We start from the raw sequence: 18059 nt of genomic DNA on the forward strand, positions 1-18059 counted from the left end.
TCCCTGAGCACCACATCCAAACGGTTTTTAAACACATTCAGGGATGGTGACTCAACCACCTCCCTGGGGAGCCTGTTCCAGTGCTTAACAACCCTTTCTGGAAAGAAGTTTTTCCTGATATCCAACCTAAACCTCCCCTGGCACAACTTGAGGCCATCTCCCCTTGTCCTGTCACCTGTCACCAGTGAGAAGAGACCAGCCCCACACTCACTGCAATCACCTTTCAGGTATTTGAAGAGAGCAATTAGATCTCCTCTTAGTCTCCTCTTCCCCAGACTAAACAGCCCCAGTTCCTTTAGTGTCTCCTCATAGGGCATATTCTCCAAGCCCTTCACAAAGGGTGAAGACAGTCTGCCCCAGGCAGCAGCGTAAAGCGCCAGCCATGGCCTGAGAACACAGTGGGTGACGCACAGCTCTTGGTTTGGTCAATCCTTCTGCCAATCAAGTTTTTGAAAACTTAAACAAGTCTGTAAGAGATTTGGAGTACTGGTTCTGAACAGTTTCAGCTATCAGAAGGTACTGATATTTTAAGCCACCTTTAACTGTCTTTGTCTAGACCTACATAGTAATGGCCAATAGGGACTTGCTCTATGCCAAGTCCCCCACATATACAACACACATGTCCAAGTAGCACATACACTATGTGCTGCATAACCTGTATTTTCTTTTCCAGCCTTCTTTAGATAAGAAATGGTCTCTGCTGCGTGGTAGGGATGCTGCTATCATAGTCATCTGCCTCCACAGCCCCAGTGGAGGGCACTGGGTAAGAGCTGGTGGAGGCGAGAGGTTCAGTGCTTGGAGGCAACCATGCAATGTGGAACCTTCTGATCTTCATTTGCCATCTGCACAATTGTCAGCGCTACGCAGTTAGAGCTGCACGGAGCCGCACTTAGCGCCTCTGGCTCTCACTGCGAGCTGCGTACCCAGCTACGTTGCCACCTTTCTCCTCCTCTCAGTGCTATGGTCTCATTTAGCAGAGAGTCATTGCACATTTTTAGTCTTTAAAGCTCTACTAAACTGTATTGTATCAGAATAATTTTTGACTTTCTGAATGTCTGTCAAATGCTCACATAGTTCTCACTACCACAACAGTTCCAGTGACCTCAGCATACTTGCTTTGTGAGAAGAAAAAAAAACAGCTTTGTGTCAGGGGAACTGAGATAGAACAAAGCCAAACTGAGTTCCAGCATGTCCACATCCGAGCTACAGGATCACCTCTGATGGGATGAGACAATTTTGGTTCAAACATATTTCTCACTGCCCAGCTTTTTCTCCAAATTTGTCACTCTGATTTCTGATTTCTGCTCTTCAGACATCTTATTCTCCTCCTTTTGCAGATCTCTCAACCAGTCTGACTGGAGCAAGCTGGATTTTTTCTTTACTCTGTAGGCTAAACTCAACTGAAGACGTTAATAACATATTTGAATTAAAAAAAAAGAAAAAATTAAAGCTGGAAAACCTAGCTACCACCTGTGACTTTTGTTTTCAGTGCAGCAGAGAATGAGCAAACAATGCTGCAGCTATTCAGCCAGTTTGCCTCCCTAGGAAATAGGGAAGTCACTAGTTCAAAAATACATGCAGGTCCCATAGTCGCAGCTGACTGCTATGAAGTGGGGGATCCATTTTGGTTATGCTCTTGTCTGTCTATCTGAAGCATTACTATTGCCACGGGCAAGGACAGAGGCAGTGCTGCCAAGGGGTTACGGAAGCAGTGGGTTTGCCCTGCCAGCTTCAGGCTCCCACTTGCACAAGGGTGATATCCAAGCTCCTGACTGAAGAGGTTTCAATAGCATTAGCAGGAATTTGGGGTTCCTTCTTCCCTCCGTATATCTGCCATGATGTATGCATTTTCCTATAGGGGATGCTGGGAATGTGTGCAGACAGGCAAGACATGGGTGAGGAGCACAGCCTATTTTATCTGCCCTGCAGTGCTCAGTAGAGTTCCTTCCTCTTCCCAGCCCAGCCCCTGACAGCCTCCTCTGCCAACCAGGTGTGGTTCAAAAGGAGTACTAATGGCTGTACTCCTTGCAGACTAACTCCAGTTCCAAGGGAGGATCTAAGAGTCTTAAGGAAAGAACAGGGATAATAATTATTCATTCAAAAGTACATAGGTTGCTCTGAAAGTAATGCCTCCTTATTATTTCCATGGAAACTACAACAAAGAGCACACTATCACTATTTGATAGAGAAAATTCTCAGCTATAGAACACTATTTTCCAACACAGCCATCACACTGAGCTATGTGTTTTCACCAGCCATGAACAAGAGCCTGCATGCCTCACTCGTAACTATCTGCACCAGCAGAGGTGACCCATTGTCACTGTCGCCACTGCTGAAACACACCACCCACCGCCTCACTCTGCTCACATCCACTGCTTGGGCTCCAGAAATGCTCAGCAAGTGTCAATGAATGTCTGTTGGTGCCATTTTTTCAGATGGAAGAATTCAGTGGCACACTTGTGCTCCATATGCACTCCCACTTCAGATGCCATTTGTCAGAGTGCCCCTCTGCTGCCATCTGTCACACAGCAACAACACGTAATGGAATATTGGTGGGAAGGTTCAGCCTTTGCTGCCATACCACCAGCATCTGCCTCTGACATCATGGACCAACATAATAAAATAGAGGCATTACTTTCAGAGCAGCCATTGTATTTTCAATTCTGCAAACAATCTCCACTCCTAAAAATCACTCGGATCAAGGGAATGTTTAAGAAAACCACTTCAAGAGCATTAAGAATGATGGCTCTACAATATTTCTTCTTCAGGACAAGAACTGCCATTTGCAAAGCAGTACTTTAAAAAAAAATCTTTTTGTTCATTTAGAGCAGAGACTGTCTGGTCAATATTTAGTTACAGTATTCTTCCTTGACTCCTCCCCCCCTTACTGCTATCCTGGTGCATCGCCCCTCTAGGCAATTCCTACCCTCCTAGCTCCTTTAAGGCTGACAATTTATTTTCTTGGGATATACTTCTTCTGCAACTAAAGTCAGTGGCAAAATGTTATGAAAATTGAGACTGAATGCCGTCCTAGACAACCGCATTGCACCTCTCCTGATTAGACTTCATGAACTATCACATTTAAGTGACTTATCTAATAAATCCCCCCAGTTATTTTTTATTATCTACCCATAATATAGTACGTTAAAGAAAAATACTGTAATCTAATTATTCTGGCAAATGCTTTTTCTTGAGATGTCACAGCTATGACATGTAAATGGAAAAAACTTGCAAAAGGAAATCAAATACGGTAACTAGGCAGAATCAACACATGCTTTATTTCCATTGCATATAAAAATTTCATATGAAGGTATTGATGTACAGTACTATCCCATAGGCTGTAAGAGAGGCTAAGAAACCAGTGAAAGAATTGTCATGTGCAATGTTCACACAAGTTGCCACTCTCAAGACATCCCCAAATTAATAACAAAAAGTTGTTCAGGATTTTTGTTGTTATAGTGTCCCTTTTATATTGTTTAAAACAAAAGCAATCCATTTCCTTTGGGCCAGGGCTGCTAAAATCTACAGTTTGTGTCAAAAAGGAGGCTCTGTTTTCCCTTGAAAAAGAATCTCCTCTTTTAACGAAAGGTCGCATGCTACAGGGGCTGGGCATCACTGGAATGAGGAGAGGTATTTACCTTGCTCTGGCAAATTCATTGCTATCAGTCCTACACAGTTTGGAGCAACGTGATACTCAAACAGCAAGAGATGCTCAGAGTCCAACCTGCAAACCTAATACTAGTGTTATTAAAAGATCTAAAGGTCTATCGTTCTCCTATAGATCTAGTGCATTATGCTATACACACCTGTACAAAGCCTTACATACATCTATACAAAATAAAAGCTTTGGCTGCTTATAACACTAATACTAGTGTTGGAAAGCATTTCCAAGATTGAAGCTGTCTTTTGTCCTACTTCATTGATTCTGCTTATATAGTGGTAATTTGTGCTACTAAATAAAGAGTATTAGATGACTGTTAAAAAAGCAAGTGTATGAGCTATCCCCATTTAGTTCCATTTGTTTCATTTGCAAATATGCATTAAAATCAAATGCTTATTAGAAATGCTTTCCAAAGCTCGTTCAGCACAATTCAGTACTGAAATACAGCATCATTGTTTTTTTAGTAGCAAGTAATGGCTGCAATAATCCCTGATGATAGCCTGTAAAAAGATAATCAGAGAGGCAATACAATTATATTGCCAGAAGTCTGGAAAAGCTTCAACTTCCAGCATGTTTGTGAATGAAAGCTCTCTGTAGTACCATGCAAACTAGCTCGCACAAGTAACCACATCAGCTAGCAAACAAAAATACGGTAGATATGCCCAGCCCTATCCCCAAAGCTACCTTACTTTCAAATGCAGCAAAACAGAAGAAAATATTGTTTGAAGTTAAGGCACAGCCCTGGGACCAAAGACCTGCAGCTTTTTTTTTTTTTTTTTAATTTTATTGATATATCTTTATGTATTTTATACTTTTCTTGAATCTTCCATAAACAAGCTCTAAGGTGACACAGCATATATTACAGGGGAAACAAAATGTACAAGGAATATGTATACACAATAATCATTCTCTCACCAAGAGTTTCCAAATATAACAACACCACCCAGACAAGGATGATGTTATAATAAGAACTGATAATTTACAATTAACATTACAGTATGTACATTACAATAAATACACGGTTGTAAACAGAGACAAACAAGACTGTATTACAGGTAAGGTCATTTGGTGAGAAAAATGCATGGCACAAATAAAATAAATAATGCATTTTAAAAGAATTGTCAAAGCTTTCTGTAAAATCCATTTCATTCAAGTTTTTTAAGCTTCTGAATGCTGTTTGTTCTACCTATATCCTTTCACTATAATTTTTAACAATGACACAAAACAATTAAAAATTCAAACACAGCATTATTGAGTACAGTAACTTGCAAGCTAAAGCATACTGTTATAAGCAATGTGAATTTTCTCCCCCTCCCCCCCCCCCGCCCCCCACACTCAATAGCCAACTCATTGCATTTTCTTATGGCAAAAATATTTAGAACACATAAAGCCACTTGTAAATTGTATTGTTTTAAAGCAGTGCGCAACGCTAAAACACACTTTGGCAAAAGAGGAAAAAAAAAGATTGTACAGTGCATTATATCCCCATCTCTAAGAAATGATATCATTTTCTGTTATGTGACTGTCCATATGTATGGGTGTATATCTCACAATACGTTGTTGTTCTCTTCATTTACTTTCAATTTGTGCAGATACAAAACCTTTTCAGGTTTCTATTGGTTATTTTCGAATTTCTATTGCTTTTCCGTTATTAAAGTTCCAGGCACTCTTGGGGACTGAGAGGACTTTTAGGTGAGTCAGGTTCAGGAAGAAATGATGAAGAACAAAAAAGTCAAAACCTGAAAAAACATGAGTTCTCTTCATTCTCTTTCCTCCTTCAGCATCATCTGTGCTAAAGCCCTGTGAGGGCTAAAGGTAGGGAAAACTTTGACCTGGATAAAGGAGAATGCAAAATACATTTAAAAGCTGAATTATTATCCAATATTTTTTAAACAAGTTCTTATTCTACATCTCAGACACTCTAAAAATAAACAACTGTATTTATATCTGCAATTTTCCTACAAAATGAATTCAAATGGGAAATAATTGTTGACAATATTTTCTCTTGTTAAGAAATCACCTTGATACGGTGGGAGTCTGCTCCTTCTCTAGGCAACTCTTTCCCTAGTTAAAACTACAATTTTAATGAAGTGCAAAGCAGTGCAGATGAAGTTATTTTGTTTCATGTGACCAAACAGGACAGGAAAATGACAAATATGAGCTCCTAACTCCACTTAGCTTTCCAAATAACCAAAGCTTTCAGTACCAATCAATCAAACTTGAAAGTGGGATTCCCCTCAGCACAAGCTCTATACAGAATGAAAAGATCTGAGATTACAATAATGTAAACTACCCCTCTTCTCCGAATGCATTCCTCATTTACTTAGAAGTATTAACACAAAAAGAGGGATCTGGCTCCTCTGGCAACGAAAACATGACAACAGTAATGCTAATCATGATTTCTATGTTGTATGTATGTCACAGATTAGCAAATGGTTTCATTGGATAGCTGCCAGATAAAAAAAGAATACTAAAAGAGTCAAAACTGGAAACATTACAGCAATGCTTCCTTTGCCAAAATAAATATTCCAAACACTGTATTAGCCTGTGCTGATTTAGCAATCTACATTTCCCAGGCACAAAATTATCTGAAAATCGTGTTTCAGAGAGACACAAGAGCAGTCTTCTTATTAAAGAGACAATTCATTATCTTTCTTACTGGCTCTACTCCTGCAAATCTTAATCTTAATGGTCCAGCTGATATCAACAGGACCACTTTTGGTTGTAAAACAGAACTGACAGGATCAGGCCACTATAAGGACAACAGCAAAACTTAACTTCCTCTAATATGTTTGGGAACATTATAATGAAAACAACAACAAAAAAATGCCATCATACTGAATAAGTTTTAGGTAGCATAAAGGATATTCACGGAACTCATTAATATAGAAAAGAATAGACTTTTACAGCTTAATATTACCACAAAATTCTAAGGTGCAAAATAATAAGAAAAAAAACCCTAGAAGTATTATCCAGTGTAGCACAGATTTGTACTGAAAACTTGCAAGTTACTCTTTGGAAAAAAAAAATGTGATGAAATCTGAAAGTGTTTTTCTTTAAATATAATACCTCAGTACATTTAATAATAGAAGTAAGCTCTACAAAAGATCACTTTTACATATTATACAAAATGCAGAGTTTAGTGCAACCCACCGTGTCACACTTTTTTCAGTCACTTATCAGGAAGACTTGAAATTAGAAAATTATGCAATTTCCACAGCTCATCTTCCTATTGGTAACAGATTCGTGTTATACAGATTCATGTTGTGTCCCATCGTTTATGTGCATTTGTTTTCCAGCAGGAACCTCAGTTTATTTTCTGTCTGTTTCCTCCGATGATGAACATTATCCAAAGCTTAGCTTGTGAAGTAAAATAAAATGAAAAACTACCAAAGCATACCAGCATTCAGTTGGCAGGTGGTACTCCTGTGAAAACATCTGCTTAATTTAATCAAATCAGCGAAATGGAGAGCTTAGTTTATCGATGCTCTCTCCCCTGCTTTCTGATGCAATGGAGGTGAAGATTCTGGTTACAATATTCCTGAGTGCCAAACTGAGTCACCAAGGTCAGTTTTGATCAACCAACATCCTGGCCGATGACAGTGAGTTGTGATCATGGTGATAGCATATGACATACACTTTAGAAACCATTACCTAATTAAAAAAAAAAGAGAGAGAGAGAAAGAGGAAGAAAAAGGGAGAGGGCAAGAAAGAGATAGGCTACGTCCTCATTGTTATGTGTCTGGAGAATGGTCTACTGCACAAGGTTCTGTCTGGTTCTCCTCCTCTTCTACTTCTTCCCCTACTTGCTCATCAAGAGGAATTTCAGTAGATTCTGAATCCTGGGTGCAAAGGGTCTTCGAGTCACTGCAGCTGGTGTCTTCTTCTACTTGACTTCCACTGTCCTTTTCAGTGTCTGACTCACCATCTTCCTCCAGTGTTAGTTCAAACTGGAATTTTTCAGTTTGGCCCTGTCTACCCTCTTCCTGGTCATCAGGTGCAGGAGAGGGACTTTGAGGAATTGTGCTCTGGTACCATTCTCGATTGTCCTCCAGTGTATCTAAGATATCCTGGGCATCCGGGTGAACAAGATCTGCCCATGTCTCCCACAGAGGATGAACAATGTAGTCAATAAAACCCACCTGTTTCAAATAATCCAAGATTAGGATGAGATCTTATTCACAAAGAAATAAAAAACTATGCATATAAGTCACAGTCATTTAATCTATTTACTGCACGGAAGCTTTGGATATTTATGCAGTCAAAAATAAACAGAGCATAATGTCTGAGAAAGATAACTCTAGTAAGAGGCACTAGACACATTGCTCTTAAGGTGTCTGAAAGTAACCCATGCTGTTCTATGCAGAGAACAGGGTCTTTTATCATTTCAGATACCTCAGTCAGGATACTGGATATGGACTTGGAAAGGATTTGTTTTGACATTAATTGTTCTTTGCAAACAATTCCACTACATCTAGCAAGCCAAACAGCTGTATTATATTTAATTCTGCTTTTGAAAGAAACCGTAAATGAGAAGCTATAAAATATTCTTTACTGAAGCCAGTGCTTCATTGCAGATCATGACAGCGATGGAATTCCTTCAGCAAGCATACTGCTATGCACTGTTTTCACAGTAAGAACCTCTGCTCCCCTCACTTGCTACACAGGAGCTGAATTACGGGGGGGGGAAAAAGAAATACTGCATTCAGAAATATATCAAAATATAAAGAATGGCTCTGGATATTCGTTTCCCAGGAAAAGAATACCGAGTCAATTACCTGTGATTTTTCTACAGATGCATTGTGCTTATCACACATGGGACTTATCTCCATTCCTCTCTCTCTTTCCCGATCTCCCTGGCGGAAGAATTCCTCCATTATTCTGTCTGTCCATTGGCGGTAGAGATGGAGTGGCTTGGTTGGATTGCTGAGATCTGCACAGTGCACCATATTCTGAAGAACCTAAAATAGATTGAACACCTGCTGTGTTATTACACTAAAGAAAAACAGTTCCTTTTCCATTTACACATTTGGTGGCTGTGAAGCAGAATCATGAAAATACATGTAGTGCAAGATTTATTCTGAACAGCAAAAACTTAGTATTTTGGGTTTTTCACACTTGCAGTAATAGCTATGAATTACCTCACTTCTGCTGCCTCTGCCTATGTAAGAGACAGAAAATATATCAGAGAAAGACCAATGAGATGCTGATAATTTCAACAGAAGGGCAAAACCAAAACAGGTCCAGAAGTACTTTACCACCTTATCACTCTCCCAAAGAATCACTCAGTACATAATGGAATATGTCATATGTAAGAAATACATAAGTGAAAAGGGAGAAGAGAATGAGTTATAAAATGCATGAAAATGGACAGTTGATCTAACCCATGCTGGGGACTTGGCAGGCAAAGGTTATTAATTAACAGAAGTTAATACAAATGACCATCTGAAGATCAGTTTTCTTACCTGAATCCTATCTGAATAGTTATCAAGAAGTAGGACACCAGAACTTGTCACTTTTTTGGTTTCAACCATAGTTTTTAAATCAGCCAAAAGATTCATATGCTTAGACATGTCTGTAGCAAGCACCTTGAAAGAAACAAAGATAAATGAGTATCAAGTAAATTATTCCATTGACTTTAAAAAAACCTTTGCCTGCAGCAACAAACTATTCTCACGGAAAAATGTAACTTCTGTATCGGAATCTGAGTAGGCTACAGAATTCTGAGTCCCATGTGTCATTAGTGTCCAGACGTTTTTATTCTGTTTTAAGAATGACACAATGATTGGACAAAGATTTGATCAGCCTAAGTTCATCATCATCGATTCAGCAGCAAATTTCTAACAGTGATGGTGAAATAGCAGACTTAGACATCAGCGTGAGAACAGCTTGAACCAGGGCTGTGTACCTTCTAAAAAGGTAGAGACAGTAATTCAAACTGAAAAGAACTCACTACTTATGTTTGGACAATACAGAATAAAGCTTCAAATTTTTATTTCATTGATTATGGGTCTAACAACATGTGATTTATCATAAAATGATACTGTGCTTTATCATTTAATTTACTGGCCCTAAGGAAAAGGGACTCTAAAGCAGAACTCACAATGTCAATGACCATTTTCCTCAATGATTGCCTCTGTTTTTTGGTCAAATTCTGGAAAATGTCACAATTTTCTTCCTGTAGCAGCTTGAAGCCCACAGCTAAGTGATGATTCTCCAGTACTGATGAGTCATTGTACATCAAGGCAAGTTCAGAATCTGCAGTAACAGTCACAGGGCAGAACGTTACTAAAATCTTTATTTCCACTAAATCCCTTATGATTTTTCAAACTCATTACATTCCTAACAAGATTTACAGATAAGCTTTCAGTAACAGACTTCCTGTAGTTCCCACAGGATCAAAACTTACAGAATTAACTGAACATCTTAACAAATCAAGGAAAAGTACACTGAAAAAAAGCCAGCTTTGCCGTGAATTGTGCTGGAATGGCAAGTTAGAAAACAATATCAGGAAGATATTTTTCAGAATACTTTTTCACATATGTATGAAATCATATGGAAAATATTATATAAAAATGCACAAACTAAAACACATTCTGACGTTTTCTCATCACATCCTTGATGCCACCATGCCCACTAAAATTCAATCATTTAAGTGAAGTTGCACCTATCAGCTACTCAGATCTGGGAATACACAGCTGAAGCTTTGCTGCAGGTCAAGCAAAGAGCACGTATCTTGGTTTCCAATGTACTTCTGCAGTTATTTAAGGCACTCAGATAAGTAGGCCTAGGGATCATTAGTCTACGAGAACAGGACGTCTGTAGAGGAGGCTCGTAGGACAGACATACATTTCCATGTGGTTTGAAAATGCAAGCAGTGGCCTTGTCCACCGTCTCATACTTGAGCATGATTAACTCCTGATGAAAAAATGCTGCCATCTCTAACAAAAGTGTTCTGCAGGCAATCACTCCACGTGGCTGTAGGAATAAGTGGAGCTCATACCTCTTCTTAGCAATGCCTGTACTGAGGCACATACATACAGTCTGAACAGTCAGCTTTGACAATTACAGGCAGTTTAGACAATTTTCTGCACAGATTTAGATTTCACACAAGGACACCACACAGCCAGCTTGCATTTGTTTAAAGACACAGCTTGAAAATGAATCTATCATCAAAAAGACATACTTTTTATACAACCGCGCTTCTGAAGTGCTGACATTAATTTCTATTTATTACAGTTGTTCTATCTGAAATCTAACCATATGCAAGTCCATTCTAAACCTTGTCCTCTTTATCTTTCTTTATAGCAGCTTTGTTTTAAAATTCCTCTGGCTCAGTGGGTGCCTATAAAAGCCCTGCTCTTCAGATTTCATTAGTCTCATTATGTATTCTCCTGCTGTCTTCCTCTCTTGTCCTGAACCTATTGATCTTGTAAATAGGGAAAATCTTCCTCTACCTTTCCTTATCCTGACGGTAGCAAAAATGTAATAGCAAAAGGAAAAAGAAAGCAAATTTGTCAAATTATATCTCTTTCACAAAATATTTACAGAGCTTGCCTACTTGTCATTTTTCTTACAAAGAAGACAGGTAGTGGTTTATTTTCCTTTCAAAGAGCATCCTGAAAAGCTGCTCGAAGTGGAAAGCATTCAACATAAATGAACTACAGGGGCTGGAAGGGCTGGAATTACACACTGAGCTAAAATGTGCTCAACTATGTAATGGAGGTGGAAATGGAAGAAAGTTCCCCCTTGGTAAACTCTGAAGCACACTATAAGCTTCAAGACTATTTGTCCAAAAGGACAAGCTTACAGTGATAAAATAGGCACCTACCCTGACACTAATACAATCCATATTTGTTTATATTTTAATAGTATTTCTGAGGATCACATTTTTGGACAACTTTGTAAACAGACTTTAAATTTTGGAAAAGGGAAATAATACTCAGAAATATTACATCTAAATAATTATAAAGAATAATGTGGAATATGGAAATAAGTACATAGTTAGGTAACTGAAGATCTATCATGCTTCTTTGAATGTATTTATACAATTCTTAGTGAAATGCTATTACTTTGTAAGATTCATTGGAAAACCCAAAAGTAAATGGAAGAAAATGATCTTCTGGAGGTTAGGAAAATCTCGGATTTGAGAAATTTTGTGTGTGTATAATCCATATGGTCACTGATTCTCAAGCTCTCACTGAAAACATCAGTTAGTAGATACCTAAAGAAACCTAAATTAGACGGTCTTTGATTGTTTCTGTTCCTATGGTTTCTTCTCATACATGTAACAACTCAAATGATAAAAATCCCTTTGTTGCTTTTGAGCTTGGCAACAGTAGTTCCAGCTGGTGACACTACTTGATTTACACAAAAGCCTTCTCTATCAAAAGCTGAACTGAGTGGAACAAAACATTTCTTCTAAGCTGCTAAATCAGAATTGCTCCTAATTCAGCTGAATTTCAACCATCTGCCTAAAGGTGAGCTTTATGTAGCAGTTCTGGTCCCTTCATCTAGCCTTTCTTGCTGCTAATCTAAACAACTCAGTGCTTTCCACATAGCGCCTCAGAGCCACCAATATGTCCTGATATTCGATTTCTATTAAAAAAACAAACTTCATTTACAAATGCCAATTGTTAAGAATTTGGACATCACAGAGTTTCATGCACAATGCTTGATTTACTATATTTCTGCATCACACTGCTGAACGGCACTTGTTACCAACACAGAGACTTCCTCCACCTTGCACATTAGTCACCAAATTGAATTTCACTACAGGGTAGCCCTCAGGCCATTAAGGCAAATAAAATTAGATGCAGGCTAGACTAGAGGTCTTATCTGAATATACAGCAGCAATGAGTCAGAACAGGATCTCCCTTCTTCAAACTGTACTGTTGATATGGGATTGTACTATTTTAGTACCAGAGGAACAGATTCACCCAAGTGCTTAAATGACAGTACCTATGAAGGTGCAAACCCGATGCGCAAACACATACCCCTACGCAGGTTTTCATTTATGTAGCTTTTTCTTCTTATGTGCTTGGATTTTTTTTTTAATTTATATTGGATTATTTTTTTTATTTCAAATTTTGTACTTCTGGGCCAGTAAAAGGAGAAGACAAAGGGTGTCAAAAGAAATAATATTTTAAGATGAAACTTGCACTGACCTACAGTGTGGTACCCACACTGTAATCAAAGCAAGTTACACTGAGGAGAGAAGCCATTCAGTAAATGTGCCACTACTGTACTCCATGAAACTCACAGTGCTTTTCAAGCAGAAGATAAAAGAGAGGAAGTGGTTCATGCAACGCTGCATAGAACGGCCATGAGAAATGCAGAACAAGTACAATGGTTTTCAAATTTGGAGATGATATTAGGGTCTCATTTCATTAGCTCATTTTCCTCCATACATTGAGCACAATCTAGACACATAAAAAAGAGAAAAGATTTTCCACAGTTTGCAGGGGTAGGCTGAGAAAATTCAGCCCGAGAGGCATAACTATGCCGAGATGAGAAAATAAGTGCAGCAGCCAGGGAGAGGCAGAGATGGGCCTGCTGATCTGTTTTCTAAAAAGAAACTTATTTTTTATATTTCTTAAAAAAATGTATGGCTATCCTTGGTCATACTATATGATTCCAACATTAAAACATTAACCACTCCTTTTTCTTTTTTGGGGGGGTATTTTATCTAATCTTCCTTTATCTCCTACAACTTTATCTAATTAATGTACACCAACGAACTAACATCCAGGAAAGCGACAATATCGAATACACTGAAACAGAGCCACAATTATAGTTCATGACTTATTAATTCTTGCTAGTGAGTGCCGTGTGTATATTATTTCTAAAGTGACAGATAATACAAAATAACATCAAGTTTTAAATACAAACATCTGCCTATTTAATGAGGGAAGGTACAGATGCAAACAACGAATAAATTGTGTATTTTTCAGGTGCTACATACAAATTTTGCAGCAAAGTCTTGAGAAAACCACTGAACATCAAACTTACTTGTGTTGATAAGAAACTGGTTTGAAACCCCAGGATGATCTACGTCATGTATTGCACTGGCAAAAATTGCTGCAAGAATCTCCAAATCAGTGAACACTGCCTAGAAAACCATGAAACAGAAATGACAATCACTAATAAATGAAAAACTGTTTTCAGTAAAAAAAAGACTTGACTTTGAACCTAGGTCTGACTGAACAAGCAAAACACATTTGAAATGCATCACAAATCTCAATATATTTTACATATAGGTGACTATAACCTTTTGTAAATCATCAGTTACACAGAATTCCATAAATATTTCAAAGTTGGCCAAAGTAGAACTACTCTTACTTCACACTGGCAGCTTCACTAAATTCAGTAACCGAAGTGTTTTTCAGTTTCAATATGTAAATAAGTCCATGTTTATTAGATCATTTATTACAGATTTAGATTTCTGACTTACAGTAGAAATTCAAGTTAAACATTCCAGTCTGCGTTACACAAAAAACACATAGTCCTGCATTTGAAGAAAGAACATCTCCTCAATGATGTTAGAAGAAATGGTGAAAAACTACAAGATATATTACTTAACATTTACTGATTTTTATTCAGTATGAGATTATTAGGAAGGTAGGAAGTGAGAACTGCAAGGGAGCCATTATGTCACTGAGCCCAGTCTCTTGCTGTCACAAGCTTTCAAGTTATATAATGGTTTTCATAACTGGTCAACAATGGGCAGATATTGCTATTTCACTTCCCAAAACTTCTGAGAGCAAGGCCATCAAAAACAGCTGGTTAATTAAGAAAATGAAGAAATAAAAAAGCACCTTACAGTCAGTTCAGCTGTTTGGTAAAATCAGAGTGATTTAAGAACATAGTCTGATATTGCTTTGGAGATGATGAAAATCCTTCTCAACAGAACTCAAAGAAGACTTTGAGGATCTTTGCCAACTGTGTTAAGATCCAGTGACAACCCTCCCATTAAGAGGAAAGTAAAGCAAAGGCATTCAGTAATGTGAAAGATTGGTCGTAATGAAAAGGAGTCAAAATGCAGCCCTTCCTTGAAAACGAGGACAAATCCTTCCTCCACCTGCTTGTTTTACCTGCCTTTTTCTAGCACTTCAGTGGGATATGTCAGTGCTTGATACAATAAGGACTGAACTGTACTTCACAAAGGGAAAGCAATTTCTATCCATCTTTAATTTCCCTTCACTTCAGAGATTTATACACTTTCACAAAAGATTTCCTCAGAAAAGATCATATGAAATGCTAATTTTTGTTCAGTTTTTAAATATTTATGAAAACAATTATATAGTCCAGTGAAAATTTAGCACACGGTCCACTCTGCCTGAGAAACAAACACAGAAATAGCCTTCCAGAACCAGTACAAGCACGCACAAACTAAAAACAAAAACCAGGCGGCTCTATTGAGTGAAACCCATTTTACCTTTCTTTTCTAAGCAATTTCACTGTAGTTAGTGGGAGTCCCACTAATGAAATAATGACGGAAGAGGAGGCAGTTAATAATGAGGCAGTAGAAACAAGTTATGTATCATGTTACAATGAAAAAGGTTATGACAGCGCAAAGCTGCAAGTATCAGATCATGATTTTAAGAAAAATATGGTATTTTCTGCACAGTATTTGCATGTAAATAAACCTTGGTCCTCACAAAGTATCTTTGAAAGAGTGTAATTCATGACAGAAATGTCAAGATTTCTTTTGAAAAAACATGGCAGAAACTAAAATCCTTTTCATTTAGTTGCAAAGAGTCTTAGCATGTCCTTTCCTCTCATGTCTGTCTCTTTCCCACTGCAGCATAGTTTACCTCTAATGCCGGGGTTGATAGCAGGACATGGGTTGACTGAACAACATCTGCTGCATGTATATTATTGTGATATGCTACGTCTGCATGGTAGTGGTCTTCTAGGGTCATCAGGTAAGTTATTAAAGTATCCACTGGAATTTTAAATGTTTTTAACAGATCTCGTTCCTAGAAAGGGAAAAGAGAAACAATTCAGATTACAAAGTACGGCAAAATTTCTGAGATAAGCACAAGACAGCAAGGCTGCTCCTACTTGCCTGAAAAACGGTGTGCATGATGACTGTCAAAGGTCTGTTTCCAGATAGCTCTGCTACTCTGAAAACCTGAAGGCCCCACTTGTTCACATCTTCTAGTTCCTAGAACAGAATTGAGCAACAGCAGTGCTGAAAACACACAGGATTCCAGCATTTTTCATTTGAAAAAGTCACAAACAGCAGACTCATGAAAATGCAAAGCTAGCTGTCTGGTAGAGCCACTGTGAATATTATATGCTAAACTCTGCAAGGGGGAAAGTTGCTGCTAGTAACCTTGAAATATTTACATTTGCAGCTACCACCTTTCCTGATTTTGACCCACTAGGCAGGAAGGAGTGCCACTTTTAAGTGGATTGCTACAGAAGAAGAAATGGTACAGTATCTTGAAAAAACAGACACACTTCCCATCTCACTGCCCAGTAGGTTCAAGGAGGAGGTGAACTGCAGAGATGTTGCAGTTACGCTGCCATCTCCCTAGATCTCAGCAACAGACTGACAGTTCATATGAAGTGGGAAATTCCTGGGAACACAAGGATAGGCACATTTCCAAAAGCAAACAGCTAAAATTGAATGAATAATCACTTCATAACAGTTTTAGATTATTGCCAAAAAGCTACTGATGCAAAATCATAGGAAGTGTCCGTAAAAACAGATGCACATGAAATGATAAAGCAAATGACAAGACCTGCAACAATAGCTCTAATGCTACGTACGGTTGTGCATTTTTGAAAACATACAGCTGCTATGTATTTTCATTCCTCTGACTATATACAAGTTCACACTTCATTCCTCAGGTATTGTTTAGGAATATGCATTATTATACAATATACATTATTATTGTATCCACAACTGCTAATTTCCATCCCATCTCCAGGCAGCAAACATTCCTGCTGAAATCCTGTTCATGTGGAAATCAACCCTCAAGGCCTAATTCTGATTTCACTTGTTACTTTTCTGCTTCACCAGATTTATATTTGAGAGAGATCAGCCTTTACTGCTACTGCTTGAAATCACGGTTATAAGCAGAGGATGTAATATGTTCTCTATTTTTAGTTCAGTGGTTTAAATTCAAATATTTAAATATTCTTTACCTTGGCAAGAACATCTTCTTGGTCTGTTTTAACTCCAAACCTGGGAATACTGGAATTGGTTAAACTGGAGCTGTGCATCAATTTTTTGACCCCGCTGATCTGAGACATTGGCCTCTTCTTTTTCTCTTTCTCTTTTTGTGTTGGAGAAGGGATTTCAACTTCATGTTGTTTATCTTCAAAAGAATGAAGAAAAAACATTTTTGAAATTAATTAAAAATATTCTTGTCCACTTCACTGTTAAGTTTCATATCATGGATATTGTAATTCTTAACAAAACTTCTATTTGCCATTGTAGATTTTGCAACAGATACTTCACATTGAGAGCAATAAAAACATGAAACAAGATAAACATAGATCTGATCTTCAGTAAAGCAGAACTCTGCATCACAAATTGCATCATTATTTCTGAACTGGCTTCAAATATGACTTGTGACTGTCTTATTTCCACTTCCCTTGTACCCCTAGCACTGTGGACAGGGTTAGTCGTTTCATTTAAAAAATATTATTACAGGAGAACGGAAGACTGTATACTCATTTGGCAACAAAATTTAAATTTTCTTCTTTTCTGGAAAAAAAACACAACAAAAAATTCAAGACAGCATAATTTTTCTAAAACATCTCAGGACTCCAAAGACCTGACGCTTGCAAGATGGCTCTGTCAGTGCTAAGACCTTGCACAACACAGAAAGGCTTTTTCTGGTGGAGCCCTATCAACAAAGGTTTTGCATGGGAAAGCAGCTCATGTCAGCAGTGCAGCTCTTTTCTGTTACAATTTATAGCACCTATAAATACAGTAATACTGACAAAAGGACTATTCTGCTAAAAGAATCCCGCATCTTCTTCTGAGCTTTTGCTTTCACAGCAGTATCAGTGGCATAACTTCATATACATCATTAATGTTCATGACAGCAGAACTTTTTACCACTATGTCAAGGATTAAAGGCAGAGTAAAGTATACGTAGGCCATTGCCAGATGATCACTGCAGAAACAGTATGGGGGTGTGGAGCACTGCAAACACTTGTGGTCCCCAATGAAACCCAAATCAGGGCAACAGAGAGCTTTCCTGCCAATACTGCTAGAATTTTGCTTAAATTTCTGTTCATTTTATTCATGCTGTGTTTTATTGTGGTGCTTTAATGACTTCCTCTAAGTCATCTCTTATCTGATAAAATGTATCTGCACCTTCTCTAGACGCCTCACAGCAAAACCTGGAATATCAAGGACATATTTCTAACATTA

At 38.0% G+C, this 18059-nt stretch overlaps 1 protein-coding gene across 4 annotated transcripts in view; it reads right to left on the reverse strand.

Annotated features, from left to right (window-relative positions):
- Positions 3247-18059, reverse strand: part of PDE4D (phosphodiesterase 4D) — a 606949-nt gene continuing 592136 nt past the window's right edge. For 3 of the 4 annotated variants that reach the window (XM_021379888.1, XM_021379890.1, XM_021379889.1), the window contains 8 exons: positions 16820-16992; positions 15732-15830; positions 15478-15642; positions 13673-13772; positions 9765-9919; positions 9127-9249; positions 8440-8622; positions 3247-7803 (listed from right to left, as the gene is read on the reverse strand). In XM_021379888.1, coding sequence (XP_021235563.1) covers positions 7396-7803; positions 8440-8622; positions 9127-9249; positions 9765-9919; positions 13673-13772; positions 15478-15642; positions 15732-15830; positions 16820-16992 — 1406 coding nt within the window. In that variant the 3' untranslated portion in view covers positions 3247-7395. The remainder of the gene's footprint in view (positions 7804-8439; positions 8623-9126; positions 9250-9764; positions 9920-13672; positions 13773-15477; positions 15643-15731; positions 15831-16819; positions 16993-18059) is intronic. The other variant, XR_002433221.1, reaches the window with a different exon arrangement.

Source organism: Numida meleagris, chromosome Z (genome assembly GCF_002078875.1).
Source record: "Numida meleagris isolate 19003 breed g44 Domestic line chromosome Z, NumMel1.0, whole genome shotgun sequence".
NCBI lineage: Eukaryota > Metazoa > Chordata > Aves > Galliformes > Numididae > Numida > Numida meleagris.